We start from the raw sequence: 20,371 nt of genomic DNA on the forward strand, positions 1-20,371 counted from the left end.
CAATATCCCTCACTAACAAAGGTGCACAAGTTTGAAACAAAGTTTTAGCAAATAGGAAATACAGAAAACAAACTAGTGGTTACCAAATGGAAGAGGGAAGGGGAGGAAGGGGAAAATTAGGGATGTGGGATTAAGAGCTACAAACTACTATGTATAAAATAGATAAGCAACAAGGATATATTGTATAGCTCAGGGAACCATGGCCATTACTTTGTAATAACTTTTAATGGAGTACAATCTGTAAAAAACACTAAATCACCATGCTGTACACCTGAAACTAATATAATACTGTAAATCAACTATACTTCCATTTAAACATTTTAATAGAAAAATTAAAAATAAAATTTTTAAAAAGTAAAATCCAACTATATATTAAGAAGATGACCAAGTGGGGTTTATCCCAAGAATGCAGTTAGTTTAACATGGAAAAATCAGTCAGTATAATTTATCACATTAGCAAACAAAAATAGAAAAACCAGGCAATCATCTCAAAAGACACAGAAAACTCATTTGATAAAATTCAACATGCATTTCTGATCAAAGCTCTCAGAAAACTAGGAATAGAAGGTAGCTTCCTTGATGTAACAAACGTCTTTTACAAAAACAAACAAAAAAACCCACAGCGGATGTTATATTTAATGGCGAAAGACTGAATGCTTTCCCTTTAATATCAGAAACAAGACGAAGATGTCTGCTCTTACCGCTTCTCTTCAACACTGTACTGGTGATACTAACTAGGGCAATCAAATAAGAAAAATATTTTTTAAAGGCATCCAGGTTGGAAAAGAAAAAGTTAAACTTTCTTTACCAGCAGACATGATTGTCTAATTTGAAAATCTGATGGTATCCTACTGATAAATGAGTTTAGCAATGTTGCAGAATACAAGATCAATATATAAAATCAATTATATTTCTATATAAAGAAACAATCAGGAATTAAATTTTTAATACCATTTAATAGTATGTATGTTATGTATATTTTACCACAATTTAAAAAATACTATTTACAATAGGAACAAAACCTATGAAATGCTTAGAAACAAATATGACAAAATATATGAAAGACCTGTATCCTGAAAACTACAAAACATTGCTGAAGGTGTTATCTCCTGAATAAATGGAGAGATATACTTTGTCCATAGGTCAGAAAACTAAATATTGTTAAGATGTCAGCTCTCTCAAACTAATCTATAGATCTGATGCAATCTCAGTCAAAATCCCAGTAGGGTTTTTGTAGAAATTGACAAGCTGGTTCAAGGACAAACAGCCAAAACAACTTTGAAAAAGAAAAACAAAGTTGGAGGGCTAATACTGTCTGACTGAAAGAATTACTATAAGGCTATTGTAATCAAAATAGCATGGCATTGACATAAAGACAGACAAATAGATCAGTAGATCAGAATAGAGAGTTCATAAATAAACCCATGTTTATATGGACAACTGATTTTTGACAAAAGGTGCAAGGCAATGCAGTGGAGAAAGGATAGAATTTTCAACAAATGATTCTAGAACAATTGGGACATCCACAAGCACAAAAAAGAACTAAAATCCATACTTAACACCATATACAAAAATTAATACAAAACAGATCATAGGCCTAAGTGTAAAACCTAAAACTATAAAACTTCTAGAAGGTAGGAGAAAATGTTTGTGTAAGCTTGGGTTAGGCAAAGATTCCTTATACGTGATACCAACAGCATGATCCATAAAAGAACCAATTGATAAACTGGACTTCAGAAAAATTAAAACTTCCTGTTCTTTAGAAGACACTGTAAAGAGGATGATAAGCCACAGACTGAGAGAAAATCTTTGCAAAGCGTACGTCTCATAAAGGATTTATATCCAGAATATATACAGGACTCTAAAAACTCAACAATAAGAAAACAAACAACCCAATTTTTTAAAAGACATAAGATTTGGACAGATAATCCACCAAAAAAGATATATGAATGGCAGTTAAAGCACATGAAAAGATGCCCAACATCATTAGTCATCAGCTAAATGCAAAATAAAACCACTATGTAATAACACTACACTATTAGAATAGCTAAAATTTAAAAGACCATACCAAGTGCTGGTAAGGATGTGCAAGCACTGAAAGTCATACACTGCTGCTGGGAATGTAAAATGATACAACTACTTTGAAGATGGTCCAACAGTTTTTTAAAAATATATACCTACCATGTGATCTAGCCATTCCATTACTAGATATTTACCTAAGAGAAAAGAAAATATGTGCCCATAGAAAGACTTGTACATGAATGTTCATAGAAGCTTTATTTGTAATAACCAAAAACTGGAAATAACTCAAATGTCTATCAGCAGGTGATGGATAAACAAACTGTGGTATATTTAGACAATGGACTACTACTCAGCAATAAAAATAAATAAAATATTTATATATGCAACAATATGAATAAATCTCAAAATAATTATGCTAAGTGAAAGAAGCCAATTTTTTAAGTGTATATTATATGATTTCATGTATATAAAATTTTATAAAATGCAAACACGCCTATTGCAGCTGAAAGATCAGTAGTTGTCTGAGAGGTAGGAGGGGAGAGATCACAAAAGGCTGTGAGAAAAATTGTAGGGGTGATGAATATATTCACTATCTTGATTGTGGTGATGGTTTCACAGTTGTATACATGTGTCAGAACTTTGAAAATTGTACATTTTAAATATTTATACCTTATTTTATTGTCAATTACAACTCAATAAATCTCTTTCAAAAGAGGAAGTTGAGCTAAAACAGTATCATAGGAGATGCACATAAAATATATTAAAGAGGTAGAATCCTCAGGACTTGGGAACAGAAATAGGTAAGAGATGCTCAGTTTCCTTTATTAAATGTGGATACAAGTAAGACATTTTACCCTCAAATAGCTATGTAATATAAATAGAAAATGACTGTGATAAGTTCATTTTCTTCAGATAACAAAAAACAAACAGCGTTGATGTAATGATTTAACACATCATGGTAATTTTATATTTATACCTGAAAGAATGTAAGAGAAAGAAAAAGCCAGTTGTACCTTTTCCCCCAAAAATATAGCAACAAACAACTATGGTTGAGGAATTTAACTAAATGACTTGAAGATTCACTTAGCAAAGTAATTTTTAAATAGCTAAAAGAACAGAACAAATAGATCTCTCGTCAGCTTTATATAAAAGCAAAAAGGGGATGCCAACTCTTTTATATTGATCTGACTTTTGAAATGGTTTATACAAAAGTCCAATGCCACCTGGCTCCCTGTGTTATGTCAACAGAGAGGCCAGTTCTGCTGAGTTTTCTCCCTAAAACCCTCCTGGTTCTCCAGTACTGCTCTACTGCTCCAATAAAAAATCCTGTCCTACAAACGAACAGACTGAATAGGAGATCTGTCAGCTTATTTTCTTATTTCCAAAAGCCTAGTAGAAAACAAACATCTTCTCGGGACTTCCCTGGTGGTGCAGTGGTTAAGAACCTGCCTGCCAATGCAGGGGACACGGGTTCGATCCCTGGTCTGGGAAGATCCCACATGCTGCAGAGCAACTAAGCCTGTGTGCCACAAGTACTGAGCCCATGCGCCTAGAGCCCATGCCCCGCAACAAGAGAAGCCACTGCAATGAGAGGCCTGCGCACCGCAACGAAGAGTAGCGTGCAGCAACAAAGACCCAATGCAGCCAAAAATAAATAAATAAATTTATTTTTTAAAAAAACAAAAACATCTTCTCAAGACAAAGTTCAGAGTGACACTAGAATACCAGGTTATTTTGCTTTTAGCTGGAATCATACTCTTTAGTTAGAATCAAAATTGATGGTAAAGGTGCCTTTGATCCATAAAAATGGGTAAAGAAATTATTAAGAAATATGCTTTGTTTGGCAGACAACATCTTTTTAAATCTCATGTCCACGAAAAGGGAGAAGAAACAGTAACACTGCACTTTGTTTAGAAGAATGGAAGCCATGCTTTAGAAGGGAATCCTCATAGGTCAATGCCTCCCACCACCCTTCACTACAAAGGGCATAGTTACTGTTTCCATTGGCTCAAACATACAAACAACAATTCTACTGCTCAAAGATTCTACAAAATTCACCTGGCAACTCTTCTGTTAAAGAACTGCTACTCTGGGCTTCCCTGGTGGTGCAGTGGTTGAGAATCTGCCTGCCGATGCAGAGGACACGGGTTCGTGCCCCGGTCTGGGAAGATCCCACATGCCGTGGAGCGACTAGGCCCATGAGCCATCCGGAGCCTGTGCTCCGCAAGAGGCCACAATAGTGAGAGGCACATGTACCGCAAAAAAAAAAAGTAGCAGTAGTACTGCTACTCTCCCTACCTCAAGGATCTTAGAGAGATTGGAATTTGCAGCACCCTCCAACTATTGCCGCACACACATACTCTCTTCTCTCACTATTACTACCCTACATAAGTCTGTGATCCAAACTATGCCAATCTGATTCTCCCTCCACTGTATCTGACTCTTGAGCAAAGACAGAGATGAAGAATGAATGTAGCCGAGACATATGAGAGTTACTAATTAGAAGAGGCCAATCCCGTAGTCCCTGATGCTGGGATCCCTGGAGTTGCCCTTGTTCTCAACTCTTCCTCAGCTCTACTAGTTCAGCTCTTCCTTACTTAATGACTTAATTTTGTATAATAAAGAATTTGGCTGGTTTTTATCTTTAGGTCAATTTCCCTGATTATAGGAGTATCTTTGTTATTCATGGTAGGCCCTTGGGTCACACTTGAGTTCATGCTAATGAGATGACTCTGGATGGGGGCTGGTCACCAGAAAGATCAACCATGTGACTAGAGAACTGGGGCTTTGAGCCAGGTGATATCAGCCCAGCCTTTGGGGAGGAATAGAAGGCTGGTGATTGAGTTCAATCATGTGGTCAATCAATCATGCCTAAGTTATAGGAAACCCCAATGAAAACTCTGGACAATGAGGCTTGGTTGAACTTCACGGTTGCATTGATGACTGATGTGCCAGGAGGGCAATATGTCCTGATTCCATGGGGAGAGGACACAGAAGGTCCACATTCAGGACCCTACAAGACTTTTCCATATGAGTGTCTTCTTTTTGCTGGTCCTAATTTTTATCCTTTATAATGAAATTGTAGTCATAAGCATAGCACTTCCCTGAATCCTAAGAGTTATTTAGTAAATTATTAAACCTGAGGGGATTGTGGGAACCCCTGATTTTGTAGCCAGTTGGTCAGAGCACAGGTGGTCTAGGAACACCCAGAGTTTATGGCTAGTTTGGTGTCTGAAGTGACAGTATTCTTGTTAGGTATTGTGCCCTTTTCTTATGAAGTCTGCACTAACCCTGGATAGTTAGTGACAAAATTGCATTACATTATTTCACTTAATCACTCTCTTTCTGCTTCATCTTCCTCATCTGTAAATGGAGACAATCGTAAGATTTAAACTTCATAAGGTTTTTGTAAGAAATAAGAGTTAATATTTGTAAAGCACTCAGAACACTGCCTAGCACATAGTAAATACGATATAAACATTAGAATAGTTTTGTAGTTGTTGTTGTTGTTTTTATTATTAAAGTCCAGAGCTGGCTAATGTAGAGATTATCAGGCTTTTCTGCTTAAATCTAAATAACACAGAGAAAAGGCTGGCCCCAACATTAGTCAGAAAATGTTAACAACATTAATCACATAGATGGTACTGGCATTAGTCAGCTAATGTTCTGAATACAAATGACCACTGCTGATATCTACATCATCTAGAAAAACTCAGGCCAGCCAGTTTGAGCCAGTGACAGGATAGTACATGTTTTTTGTAGCTCTGGAAATCATAACTCCAGAGAGATTAGGGGCCTTACTTGGAATGAAACAAACTGTTGGGAGAAATAGTACACAAGAAGATTCTCACTTTTAGTTTGTCAAACCATCAGGCATGACACATGGTGAGCAAATCTTAAAATGGTACATATATATCACTTCTAGCTTAGCTATGAGCTACATCACTGTGCATTGAAATGTTTTTCTCTGCTCATCAGTAACGGGTACCAACTCTGCAAAACTCACTCCATTGTCTTCCATCTTCCTGCCATTTAGAACATGCTTGGTAGTGTTCTGATTAGTTGCTGAGTCCAGAAATAAAGTTCTTACCAGAAAATTGTCTTGAGCTGTTTTCTAATACTATGATTTAATCCCTCTGTTTCTGCCCTCTCTTGGTCACTTTCCCTTCCCAGCTACTTCTCTTTGGCTTTCAGAGAAGGTCAGGAATGCTCTCCCTGCCATCTTTCATTCTAAGTTCCGACTTTTGACACCCTCTCTTAAAACCCAGGCGCCATGGCCTCAAGTTATTACAGAAAAAGAAGAAAACTAAAATTAAATAGTACTGTTAGAAGATTTTTCCTGGCAGTGCTGGTATCATTCCAAAGATCATTTCTGTGCTTGATCTCTCATCAGTAGACAGCCTGAGTTGCTCAGGAGCTTATTAAACAAAAGCCCCCACAAGGATAACAATTTCCAGAAAGCTAACTATATAGCTAAATTATGCTTCTTCTAAATTGATTAAAAACAGAGTTAACAAGCATCAGCCTGTCCATCCTACAACCAGGATTAGAATCCAGGTCTTCCTGGGGCTTCCCTGGTGGTCCACTGATTAGGACTCCATGTTCCCAGTGCAGGGGGTACAGGTTCGGCCTGGTCAGAGAACTAGATCCCACATGCCGCAACTAAAAGATCCTGCATGCCTCAACTAAAGAGCCCACATGCCACAATGAAGATCCCACAAGTGGCAACAAAGATACCGCATACCACAACTAAGACCCAGAGCAGCCAAATAAATAAATAAAATATTTTTTAAAAAATCCAGGTCTTCCTGTTTAAATCTAATGTTCTCCATCTATATTATAGATGATCCCTTCCAGAATTGAAATTCCATAATCCTAGGTAAGAATTTTCTTTTTTATTTATTTTTGGCTGCACTGTGTCTTCATTCCTGCACGCGGGCCTTCTCTAGTTGTGGCAAGTAGGGGCTACTCTTCCTTGCAGTGTTCAGGCTTCTCACTGTGGTGGCTTCTCTTGCTGTGTAGCATGGGCTCTAGGCACATGGGTTTCAGTAGTTGTGGCACACAGGCTCAGTAGTTGTGGCGCACAGGTTTAATTGCTCCGCAGCATGTGGGATCTTACCGGACCAGGGCTCGAACCTGTGTCCCCTGCACTGGCAGGCAGATTCTTAACCACTATGCCACCAAGGAAGCCCCCCTAGGTAAGAATTTAAACAAAAATAGAAACTGCCTCATTCCTACCAAAACTGGTCTTCTCTACAACCAGACCAGTGCTTTCAACCACGGTGGCATGGAAAAGCACTGGCCTAGAGAGCAGAAGGTCCAGGTCTAAGTCCTGGCTCCACTATTTACTAAATACAATGAACAAGTAACTTTATAAATTTAGGCCTGAGGGAGGAGATATGGGGATATATGTATATGTATAGCTGATTCACTTTGTTATAAAGCAGAAACTAACACATCATTGTAAAGTAATTATACTCCAATAAAGATGTTAAAAAAATTTTTTTTATTAAATAAATAAATAAATTTAGGCCTAAGGTTCCTCATCTGAAAAACCAGGAATGCTGGTGGTCACTTATTTTTAATAAGGGTAGCTTCAAGACATACCCTAAGAGACCCAGGGGAGAGATTGCTTCCATTCTTATTAGTATCAAAGGAAGCTCTAGCCATAGACACAAATGGAAAGGAGGCTAAGGCACTGTTTTTTCCTTCCCTGTCAAGCCTTATACAATTAGACATGCTCTTTCACTCAGAATTCTGAAGCAAATGCTCTAGGAGAAAAAAAAAAAAAAAAAAAGGTAATCATGGTTTAGCAGTCTTACACATGAAAAAGATCTAAAGAGCTAAAGTTTTAATTTTTTTTTTTTTTTTTTTTTTTTTTGCATACGCGGGCCTCTCACTGCTGTGGCCCCTCCCGTCGCGGAGCACAGGCTCCGGACGCGCAGGCTCAGCGGCCATGGCTCACGGGCCCAGCCGCTCCGCGGCATGTGGGATCTTCCCAGACCAGGGCACGAACCCGTGTTCCCTGCATCGGCAGGCAGACTCTCAACCACTGCGCCACCAGGGAAGCCCTAAAGTTTTAATTTAATAAGTTCAACATGAGTCAGCAGAGTGATTTGACTGCTGAGGGTACCAGTATCTAATCAGACTGCATTAACAGACACACAGGGTCCAGAACTGAGAAGCGGATGGTCCTGCTCGGCTCTGTGCTGATCAAACCACACCTGGGGGTCTGCGTCCAACTGTAGGAGCCATGATCTAAGAAATACATTAACAAAAGTGTCCATATGCAGGAGACCAAGATGAAGAGGAGGCTGGAAAAAAATGTTTTCTTCAAAGAACTAGGGCTATTTAACCTGGAAGAGAAGACTCGGGAGAGAGTTCAACTGCACTTCGACCCAACCTTTGAATCATCTAGGACTCAGCAGAGCCAGGACCAAGTGGGGAGCTTCAGAAGAAAGGGGCTGCCTCAAAAGGCCAGCAAGCTCCCTGTCTCTGGAGATGAAGCAGCCAAAGCTGTGAGGTTCCTTTGGGGGATGGGGGGAGCTGGTAAGGAGAGGTGTAGGGATAGGATAGGATTCGATAAGAATTCTAATGAGAACAACTCCAACTCTGTTTGGAGCATCTTCCCCCATTCTCAGCACAGTGACTCTCTTCAGTCTTACTCAGTCTCTATACAGTCTCTATTCAGTGACTGTATGTAGAACCATTTCAGTAATTTGCTCTTTACTAAGCATTTTATACTCATGTCCTTTAAAGGCCAAATTGCTACCCATCTTCTTCTCTCTTCTCTAAACCTTCCGGCAACTAGGATTGACAACCAAGCTGCCTATTACCTTCTGAAGACTTCCATGCCTTCCACAAGTCCTCTACGCTGATGAGCTTATCCTCACCATGGAAGGTGCTGTGTTTCACCGTTGGGTCGTGGTAATTGAGGTCTTCCCTCAGGAACTGCAAGGGAAAGCACATAAGTCACAAGAGATATCTGGGAGCCAGCCCACTAAGATCTCCTCACAGGTCACCTAGCTACCCACAGCACATCCCACCTGCCGGATGTACAAGTGTATCACATCACCCATGTATCCTTCCATGTGAATATGTCCTACTTACTAACTAGACTGCCTTTTCTTCTTTGTTATATGTTTCATTTGAGAAAAAAATAAACGTGAATAAGAAATTCCTTCCTCATATTTTTTAATTATGGAAAAGGAAGAATTAACAACTTTTGAGTACTCATTTACACACTAAGCAACAGTCCAAGAGCTTATATTTTCTCATCTAATCTTCACAACTAATGAATTATCACACCTATTTTACAAATGAGAACAGTAATAGTCTTTAGTTATTTATTTATTAAGGCTGTGTTGGGTCTTCGCTGCTGCTCGCAGGCTTTTCTCTAGTTGCGGCGAGCGGGGGCTACTCTTCGTTGTGGTGCTGGGGCTTCTCATTGCAGTGGCTTCCCTTGTTGTGGAGCACGGGCTCTAGGCATGCAGGCTTCAGTAGTTGCAGCACGCAGGCTCAGTAGTTGTGGCTCGCGGGCTCTAGAGCAAGGCTCAGTAGTTGTGGCGCGTGGGTTTAGTTGCTCTGCAGCTGTGGGATCTTCCCGGACCAGGGTTCGAACCCGTGTCCCCTGCATTGGCAGGCAGATTCTTAACCACTGCGCCACCAGGGAAGCCCAAAAGCAGTAATAATCTTAAAGAACACAGTTTGCCCCAAATTCTCAAAACATTAAGTTTAAAGAGATTTAATTACTTGCTGTGATGATTTTAAAATATGTCCACAATTCTTTGACAATCCTTCCATAAAAGTTGAATTCTTCTGCCCTTGAATATAGGCTGACATTAATGACTCATCTTCTAACAAACAGAATGTGGCAGCAATGATGTCAAATGACTTCCCAGGCTAGGTTAGAAAAGGCAGTATAGATTCCACCTGGCTCACTCCCTTTGGGGACACATGCCTTGGGAGCTCTGAGCCACCATGTAAGAAGCCTGGCTACTCTGAAGCTATCATTCTGGAGAGATAATGTGTAAAGACTATTTAGAGCTAGCAATGTCTGAGCAGCACAAGCTGTCTGAGTCTTCCAGCCCAGGAGTCAGACATGTGAGTGACTGAGACTTCAGGTGATTCTAGCCCCTAGATTTTGAGTTACTTCACCTGATGCCAAGTGGACACACAGGAGCTGTCCCTGATAAGCCAAGCCAAGATTGCAGAAACATGATAAAATAAATGTTTTTGTTGTTTGGAGCCACTAAGTTTGGGGGAAGTTTGTTATGCAGCATTAGATAACTGAAACATCTGCCCAGGGTTAGAGCTGATAAGTGATAGAGTTAGTATTCCAACCCAAGGTATTTGACTTTATAGTCTAAAGTTTTCCCCTGTACCGCATATGCTGTCCTTTAGTTATGTGGATTTTTTTTCACACTATACTTTTATAAGAAAAAAGAAAAGCAAAAGAAATCAAAGCTTTTAGAAATTTAACTGGTAATTAATTTCACAGATACTCATTCAGCCCAATCCTTAACCACATTAGTATGTATAAGATTGAACAGTGATCACTGCTTTCCACAGAGCCTCAAACATCAAAGAAATACGCAACTCTGATCACTACTCTCACAAGAACACATTTTAGTAGAATTTTCAGGAAATGTCTCTTATCCACCTTTCATTATCCCCAGGGTCCAAGAAAGGAAAGGGTCTGACCCAGAGTAATGTCAGTAAATGTTGTTGACTAAATGAACAGATGATTGACAGAATGGTCCCAGATTCCTTAAACCCATAATCGAGGGATGATTTTCTCCCCTGGGTTTTTCAGACATAAGATGTCTGGGCTTAAAGACTCGGGAGAGAAGTTTGAAGAGAGACCACACTGGATTACTCTCAACCTAGTCAGGGTATAGGCTGCTGAGCACAAGGAACTTGACAATGTCCACAACTATAACGTAGCACTGTCCAATACAACTTTCTGCAATAATGGAAAGCTTCAATATCTGTCCTGTCCCATCAACTGTCACTAGGCACAGGCAGCTATTGAACACTCATAATGTGGCTAGTATGACTAAAGAACTGAAATTTTTTTAAAATTAATTTAAGTTTAAATGGCCACATGTGGCTAATAGCTACATACTGGAGTACAGCTCTAGTGCAATCTACTACCTGGGGTATAGGTACGGCCTAGCTACATTCCCATGGAGGCTAGAATCCTGAAGGGAAGTCAAGACCTCCGGTGAGATGAGGAGTGAAGAGCAGTGCCTAAGTTTAACAGTTCTCTGTGTCCTCCCCCCACAACTAAACTCAGGTTCCTTCTGACACGTGTGGGTTAGGTTCTCCAGCTCCCCAATGTCTCATCTGAAATTGGCGAGAGAATCTACTTTTTAATAAGAATTAGGGAAGTGACATGGTGAAGGGCCCAGAGCAAGGAGATTTTGTCAATTCTTAGAAAGGTAAACTGACTGAAGTATTTAACATGTTTGGATTTTTTAATAGTCAGCCCTTTAGACCACCTAACATCCAATGTATTGTATGCTATAAATTGTGACTCTTAACATTTTTTTCCCAAATTGCTACCCAGTATCCCAACTCCATTTATTAAATTATCTGTCTTTCCATGGAAGCAACCTAAATGTCCATTGACAGATAAATGGATAAAGAAGATGTGGTATATATACACAATGGAATATTACTCAGCCATAAAAAAGAATGAAATCATGCCATTTGCAGCAATGGATGGACCTAGAGATTATCATACTAAGTGAAGTAAGTCAGACAGAGAAAGACAAATATCATATGATATCACCTATATGTAGAATCTAAAAAACTGATACAAACTTATTTACGAAACAGAAACAGACTCACAGACATAGAAAACAAACTTACAGTTACCAAAGGAGAAATGGGGGTGGGTGGGGGATAAATTAGGAGTTTGGGATTAGCAGATATAAACTACTATATATAAAATAGATAAAGAACAAGGTCCAACTGTATAGCACAGGGAACTATATTCAAAACCTTGTAATAACCTATAATAGAAAAGAATATGAAAAAGAATATATATATACACATATATACATATATATATACACACACATATATACACATACATATATCAATACATAAAAAACTGAATCACTTTGCTGTACACCAGAAACTAGCACAACATTGTAAATCAACTATACTTCAATTAAAATAAATAAATAAATGCCTTAGACCTTAAAAAAAATTATCTTTTATTCCCTTTTTGGAAAAATGTTATTTAATAAGAAGTAATTATAAAGTAATAACAACTACATATATAGTTGGGTATATTTCTAGCCTCTCCATTCTTTTGCACTAAACCATATTTTTTTGCTAGCACTTGACTATTTTATTATACTTTTTATTTTAATTCAATTTTATTTTATTTTATGCTTTTAAAATTTTTCTAATGTCTTGACCCCCTCTTTCCATGGCTCTTTTATTTCAGAACATTTCTTGTCAATCTCAGTTACTTATTTTTCAAAACGAATTTTAAAACAATTTTGTTAATTTTATTGAGAGTCTGATTACTCTCACTGGGTGATGAGTAAGTGATGAGATCACTGGACCTTAAACACCAAACCCTAGGACATATCAGGGAAGACACAGTTACAAGCAGTCTGAGACAGTCAGTCTGGAGGCAGAAATTCATTCATTCATTTATTCAACAAATATAAGATTTCTATATTCCGGGCACTAGAAATGCAGTAAATAGTAAACAAAACAGACAAAAATCTTTGTCCTCATTGAGCTAACATCCAATTTGGGTGAGAGAGACAATAATTTGTATAAAGCAGGAAAGGTCAAGAGGGAAGGCCAAGAGTTGTGGTATTAGTGATTTATCATCTTCATTAGAGGTGTCAAGGAAAGTCTCATTAAGAAAGTGACTTTCAGGCTTCCCTGATGGCGCAGTGGTTGAGAGTCCACCTGCCGATGCAGGGGACACGGGTTTGTGCCCCGGTCCAGGAAGATCCCACATGCCGCGGAGCGGCTGGACCCGTGAGCCATGGCCGCTGAGCCTGCGTGTCCGGAGTCTGTGCTCCGCAACGGGAGAGGCCACAGCAGTGAGAGGCCCGCGTACCGCCAAAAAAAGAAAGTGACTTTTAAGCAAATATCTGAAGGAGATGTTGGAGAAAGGCAAACAGGATAACTGGAAGAGTATCCCAAGAACAGAAAATGGCAAATGCAAAGGCCCTGAGCCAAGAACAAGTATGTTCAAGGAATAGCAAGGAGGCCAGTGTGGCCAAAGAGAAACAAGTGAGGTGGTAACTAGCAGGAGATGAACTCAGAGAAGCAACAGGGGTACAGATCATAAAGGCTTTTGTAGGTCATCATAAGGACTTTGAGTTTTACTCTGAGATGGAAGCTGTTGGAGGAATTTGAAGAGATATGCGACACGACCGCATTTACATCTTTAAAAGCATTTCTCTGAACGCTGTGTTGAGAAGCAGACTATAGGAGGACAAGGGCAGATGCGGGGAAACCAGGTGGCAATTGCAATAATCAAGATGTGAGCTAATGGTGGCTTGAAACAAAGTAGTAATGTGGATATAATGAGAAGTTGTCAGGTTTTACATAAACTTTACAGAGATCAAATTTCTAATCCTCATAACTTTTTTAGTTTTGATTCATCAGGGGTCCTTTAAGGTATACCCTACTTTAGTCCTCCTAGGCTCTAACCCAGACCCTCTTAATCTAAGACTAGAGAAACACTTGTCATATGCAGGCCTTAGGAGCAGAAATGCCAAAATCCCCAAGGAAGAGGATTTTCTACCATTATCAGCTAACTCCAGGAAACCATGTGATGAGATATACCAGCTACTTTTAGGGAGCCAACAAGAAATAGACTGCTTTTTATAGCCAAGTCTGGTCATTGAGGTGTATGGAGAGCAGAGAAGCTCATGGGAAGAAAGTGCAAGTAGTATCTGCACAGGGGCTCACATCAGGCTCTGCTGGTACCACAAAGCATGCAAAGAAAGAGTAAGGGCAGAAAACAAGGCCAGCAAGAAGGTGGTGCCAAACAAGGAGTGTGGGCTGACAGAAGCTATACCTGAAGGAAGGGCCAGATGCTGGATGGAAACTCTTTAGAGAACAAGGAAGTGCGGCTGCAACAATCAGGCTTTTTTCTTTTTTAACATCTTTATTGGAGTATAATTGCTTTACAATGGTGTGTTAGTTTCTGCTGTATAACAGAGCAAATCAGCTATACACATACATATATCCCCATATCTCCTCCCTCTTACGTCTCCCTCCCACCCCTCTAGGTGGTCACAAAGTACCAAGCTGAGGCTTTAAGGGGAGGAAAGGCGGTGTACTGTAAATATAAAGAGTTCAGAACCTTTAGAAACAGACCACTTCCTATGTGACTTTTGGGCAAGCTACTTAGCATCTCTGAGCCTGTATTCCCCTCAAAATGAGGGCTAATTATCCCTCTCATTTGAGTGTGATAAGGATTAAATGACTCATGTTTGCACAAGTCATAGACTGCCTTTGCACATGTCTTTTAATGGCCCACAGAGCATTTTATAAATTGAAACTATATTTAAATATCACAGGGACTTCTTCCCTGGTGGTCCAGTGGTTAAGACTCCACACTCCCAACGCAGGGGGCCTGGGTTCAATCCCTGGTCAAGGAACTAGATCCCACATGCTGCAACTAGGAGCCTGCAAGCCACAACTAAAGGAGCCCACATGCCACAACTAAAAAGATCCTGCATGCCGCAATGAAGATCCTGCGTGCCACAACTAAGACCCAGCTCAGCCAAATAAATAAATATTTTTTAAAAAAAATCAAATTTCACCCCAAAGGTCCAGTTCTCTTTAAAAAAACAATTTAAAGGTCTAGCAACACTGAGCTCCAGTGACAACTCTGGAATTTTATTTGGGAGAGGCTTAAGGGCTACAATTTGATTGGAAGGGAGGGTGGTGGCTAAGGGACTTGTCATGAGGTTGTGTTTGCAAAGCAAGCACATTGTTTTTATGTAGATCGTTCATTACAAATTAATTTTATAATGCAACATTTTATGAAGATGTTTTTGTTTACATTTTACTTAAAATTAAGAAAAAATTAATTGTCCGTATCAAACAGTATTATACATAAGTCACAATTTGGGGCAGCTTAGAGGTGGGGCAGTTGGTCCTGAGGAAGATAACGAGGGTTTCTTTTTTTTTTCTTAATTAAAAAAAATTTTTTTTCCTTTATTTATTTATTTTTGGCTGCATTGGGTCTTCGTTGCTGAGCGTGGGCTTTCTCTAGTTGTGGCGAGCGGGGGCTACTCTTCGTAGCGGTGCGCGGGCTTCTCACTGCAGTGGCTTCCCTTGTTGCGGAACACGGGCTCTAGGTACGTGGGCTTCGGCAGCTACAGCACACGGGCTCAGCAGTTGTGGCGCACGGGCTTAGTTGCTCCGTGGTATGTGGGATCTTCCTGGACCAGGGCTTGAACCTGTGTCCCCTGCATTGGCAGGCGGATTCTTAACCACTGTGCCACCAGGGAAGCCCAACGAGGGCTTCTTGATCAAAGATGATTATTCTGTGCTCCCACAGTCCCTGTGTATACCCTAATCAGTCTTGTTATGCGTCTACCTCCCCTACCAAACCATATACCCTCTGATAGATGGTCCCAGTTACCCAGTCATAAACATAGCATACAAGAAAATTGTACAGAACTAGAACTTTGATGTCCAATATACTTGAGGTAGGCATTATCACATATTGCTCTGAACACTGTCCCACATCCAGCTAATGGCTAGTGTCTGATATAAGACAAAGTTTAAAAGCAACAAAAAGCAAAACCAAAACAAAACCAAAGAGGCAACTTTTGGCTCCCACAACAAGGATTTACTATTTCGGACTCAGAACAAGCAGCTCTTCTCTCAGGAAGGTCTAAGGAGGCTCCCTGAAAGTCCTGCCTTACCAGGGGGAATACAGCACTGGCTAGAGCTGCAGCTCAATAGCTCTCTGAAGAGCCAAGGGACCAGTTGTTACTAGGTATATTTAGTTCTATGAGCTCAGAAAAGTGATCTCCCTGGCAGTGGCACAAAGCATGCAACCCCATCCCAAGTGAAGCAGTAGTGAGGGGGCGTGGGTGAGAGCAGACAGGAGGGGAGACATGTCTCTAGAATTCCCAACAAAACAGGCCCAGCCAGCTTCATCAGGGAACAGAATTCACTGAGGTAAAGCTTGAAGAGGAGCAGCACATCTGTGGGTGCAGGAATCAGGCAGGTCTCCTGGGTTCTTGCCTGGAAGCAATTACTCCTCCTTCCCCTTTCCACCCTTGTTCCCCACTGCTGATGCACCACGTCTCCCAAACCACACCACCACAGCACCACTCCCGCTTCCCCACACATACAATGTTTAGAACCCACAACACACGTGCCCCAGATCTGAGAAGCTTCCCAACTCTTGCTTACCACGTGAACATCTAGCAAGGACACAAATTTTAGATACAACAGCTCTGAATGTCACTGGTACAGAATGCTGGGGACATGGACATCTCAGGGGTGAAAAATCTGTCCTCAGTGAGACCAGAAGCTATTGCTCAAAGTCAGGGAGAGAACGGGCTTCCCTGGTGGCGCAGTGGTTGAGAGTCCGCCTGCCGATGCAGGGGACACGGGTTTGTGTCCCGGTCCGGGAAGATCCCACATGCCGCAGAGCGGTTGGGCCCGTGAGCCATGGCCGCTAAGCCTGCACGTCCAGAGCCTGTGCTCCGCAATGGGAGAGGCCACAACAGTGAGAGGCCCGCGTATGCAAAAAAAAAAAAAAAAAAAAAGTCAGGGAGAGGACAGTCATTTCTCACTCACCTTTGTACATCTAGTCTCACTTCTGCCAGTCCATCTACCACATTAGTCACCAGAATGACCTTTGTAAAGTATAAATCTAACTATACCAATGTACCTACTTAAAATCTCATGACTCCCCATTACCAATAGGATAAAGCCCTAGCCTCTTGGCCTTACATTCAAGGCCTTTTACAATCTGCCCCATAGACTAACTTTCCAGTCAGCTTCCTGGCCATTCTCCCTCCCTATCAGACATCTACGCTCCAGGCCAGAGGTCAAGAAACTATGGCCATGGGCCAAATCCAGCTTGCTGCTTGTTTTTGTAAATAAAGTTTTATTGGAACTCGGCCACATTCATTCATTTATGCACTATCTATAGCTGCTTTCAGGCTTCAAAGGCGGACTTGAGTCGTTGTGACAGAGACTGTGTGGCCAGCAAAGCCTAAAATATTGACTATCTGACCCTTAATAGAAAAAGTTTGCCAACATTTGCTCTAGATACATCAAGCCACTTCAGGCTCCTTGAACAAACTAAACCATGCTCTTTTTCCTTTACACAAGGGGCTCCTTTAAAAATGTTTCTCCTTCTCTTTATCTGCTGAAGAAAAAGTCACTGCCTCTGTGAAGTTTTCCAGACCTCTCCCAAGCAAATTAATTGCCCTATCCTATTTGTTCTCTTAGTCCTCAGGGTATATATCTATGACAGTATTTATCCCATTATACCATAATTACTATTTAATTACCCCCTTTTTACTCCCCCTAAGCAACTCAAATATAGAAACTGTGTTTTATTTGTCACTTATCTCTTTATCCGGCATCTTGCAAATTTTCTGGAACACGTAAATAAATAATTAATTTAGCTCTGTAAGCCAAGCTCCAAGCATAGAGCCTGGCACAGAGCAAGGTGTGTGGTTATTAAATAACTGAATGAGTACCTCTCACTTGAGCTTGTCCTAGAACACCCAGAAGAATGCTTAGCTTAGAGTAGGTACTCAATGCATATTATGTCTACTATACAGAAGAAAGAAAAAGGTCCCCACATTGCCAACCAATCTAAAACAAAGATATCCAGCTAGGGGCCAGAGGGTTACACTGGCTTGGGTTCAGTGTAACATGATGGTTTAGAGCTTGATTCTAGAGCCAGGCTGCCTGGGTTTGAATCCTGGTTCTACCACTCACTTTCATTGTATTAGTCACATCATTTGTAAAATGGACATAATAGTACAAACTTCATAATACGCTTATATTGAGGGTATTATAAATGGATTAATTCACCTAAAGAACTTAGAATAGTACCTGGCACAAAATAAGCTCTCCTATGTATGAATTGAGCTCTCCTAAATATTAATACATTTGATATACACTATAAGAGGAATATAAAGATACTAAGAATGTGCAATCCTGAAGCCCACTATTACAATGATGCTGATCTCTCATATGTAAAGGAGACACACAGAGGAGGTAGAAGACAGATATTTCCTAAGTGCTTGCTACACGAAGACCATGTGCCAAGCGATCAGCAATAGACAAGGCACTGTAATCTACTGACCTCTAAGGCCCTTTCCATTCTACTCTATGTTCCTTACTTTGAAAGCTTTAACTCCATTTAAAACAGAGATTTCACAACCTTGGCAAGACCCTCCCTGCCTTCTTTGCCACATCAACTGTCACTTCCTCCCAACCCCAATGATAATGAAATACTTGAAGTTCTCTGAAAGTACCAGGCTCTTGACCAGTCTCATGTCTGTGCACATACTGTTCCCTTAGCTAAAACACTCTCCTTCTCCCATCATCTCTTCGGACCAAAACGACATATCAGCAACTCTGTACATGGGTAAAACTAACTTAGGTCTTCCTCTTCCGTGACTCCATCACAGTATCCACTTATCCTACTGCAGTATCCTCGTCTGTTTACATGGCTATTTCCACAACTAGAGGAATTTCTTCTAAGGCAGCAACTTCACCTTCCCTTTTACTCCTATATATCTAGTACCCAGCACACATGCAGGTACAGAGAATCTCTCTGAGGTCGATGATAAAGCTTAGTCCTTGTCATGGAATCATCTTTGATGTCCTCAGGCCATGACATTGGTCACATGGCACAGATCAAATCCTAGAGGCAGCATCTGAAGTTGCAACTTGCTAGGTACCTGGCCAGAATGGCAAAGAATAAGAAATTTTGACATCGCCAGTCTTGAAAACTATTGGGACCAAAGTATCCAAGCTAGCCAAGGACTACTGCCAGGGGAATCTTATGAAAGGGGGATAGAAATGGATCACTAATTTAAAAATATTTCCCCAGACAGAAAGGATTATCTTCTTGGGGTCAATACTGCTACATTTACATAGGAGGAATACATAGCACTGGACAGAATGTGTTATGGGTAAAAATGCTTTTAAAAACTGATGAGTTTGGGGCTTCCCTGGTGGCGCAGTGGTTGAGAGTCCGCCTGTCGATGCAGGGGACGCGGGCTCATGCCCCGGTCCGGGAGGATCCCGCATGCCGCGGAGCGGCTGGGCGTGTGAGCCGTGGCCGCTGGGCCTGCATGTCCGGAGCCTGTGCTCCGCAACGGGAGAGGCCACGGCAGTGAGAGGCCCGCGTACCGCAAAAAAAAAAACTGATGAGTTAGAGGGGACTTCTGGCTTGACAGTGTGAGAAGTTCCATAGAACCACTCTCCAGTGAAAGTGGCAAAAGTTATTTTTTAAAAGCAATCATTCATTATGTGACATATAACAGAAAGTTAAAGATCCTTAATATAAGAGCACCTAGAAACCAAACAAAAGATGAGCAAAAGATATAAAAATATTTTTATAAAGAAGAAATATAAACAAACATGTATAAACTTTCAACTTCATAAGCAGTCAAAAATTAAAATGAATACCATTTTCCCATCCCTTGAAAAGGCAGCTATGAAAGGATTGGTAATAACTAGTGCTGGACATAATGAGCACTCTGTCATTGTTGGAGAAGGTATACATCCATAGCTTTTCAGGTGGACAATTTGTCAGTGTATATCAATACTTAAAAGGTGTCTAGCCTCTGATTTAACAGCTCTGACTGTAGGCATCCAACCTGAAGAAATCTTCACGCAAGTCCTAGGAGTCACGTATAAGTAGGTGTATCGAAGCATTTTTTGAAATAACAAAAAATTTGAAACATGATTGTACATAAATGAAGAAATTGTTGAAGTAATACATACTAACTCCTACCAGGCAATACTCTGCAGCAGATGAAAAGAGCTCTATAGTGTGGACATGAAAATATTTCTAAGACATAGTGATATGAAAAACAAGGTGTACAATAATACTGAATCACACACTCCTGTTTATGTTTATATGGTTATGGACCTGTTTACATATATATGGCATGCGTGTGTCTGTGCATGCCTAGAAAAAAGTCTGTAATAATGCATATCAAGATGTTGATGGTTTCCTCTGCCCAAGGCACTAGGACTGGAAGAGGAGGAATGAAAGGGGCTTTACGTAATTTACTTCATTCTAGGTTATTTGGGTTTTTTTAATAAGCATGTTTTCACGGATGACAAATAACTTTCA

At 40.4% G+C, this 20,371-nt stretch overlaps 1 protein-coding gene across 6 annotated transcripts in view; it reads right to left on the minus strand.

Moving 5' to 3' along the window:
• The window catches only part of STIM1 (stromal interaction molecule 1), a 198,834-nt gene that overhangs the window by 44,917 nt on the left and 133,546 nt on the right, over positions 1-20,371 (minus strand). For all 6 annotated transcript variants that reach the window (XM_060159866.1, XM_060159861.1, XM_060159864.1 and 3 more), the window contains one exon: positions 8,859-8,973. In XM_060159866.1, the coding sequence (XP_060015849.1) occupies positions 8,859-8,973 (115 nt within the window). The remainder of the gene's footprint in view (positions 1-8,858; positions 8,974-20,371) is intronic.

The sequence above is a fragment of the Lagenorhynchus albirostris genome, chromosome 9, assembly GCF_949774975.1.
Source record: "Lagenorhynchus albirostris chromosome 9, mLagAlb1.1, whole genome shotgun sequence".
NCBI lineage: Eukaryota > Metazoa > Chordata > Mammalia > Artiodactyla > Delphinidae > Lagenorhynchus > Lagenorhynchus albirostris.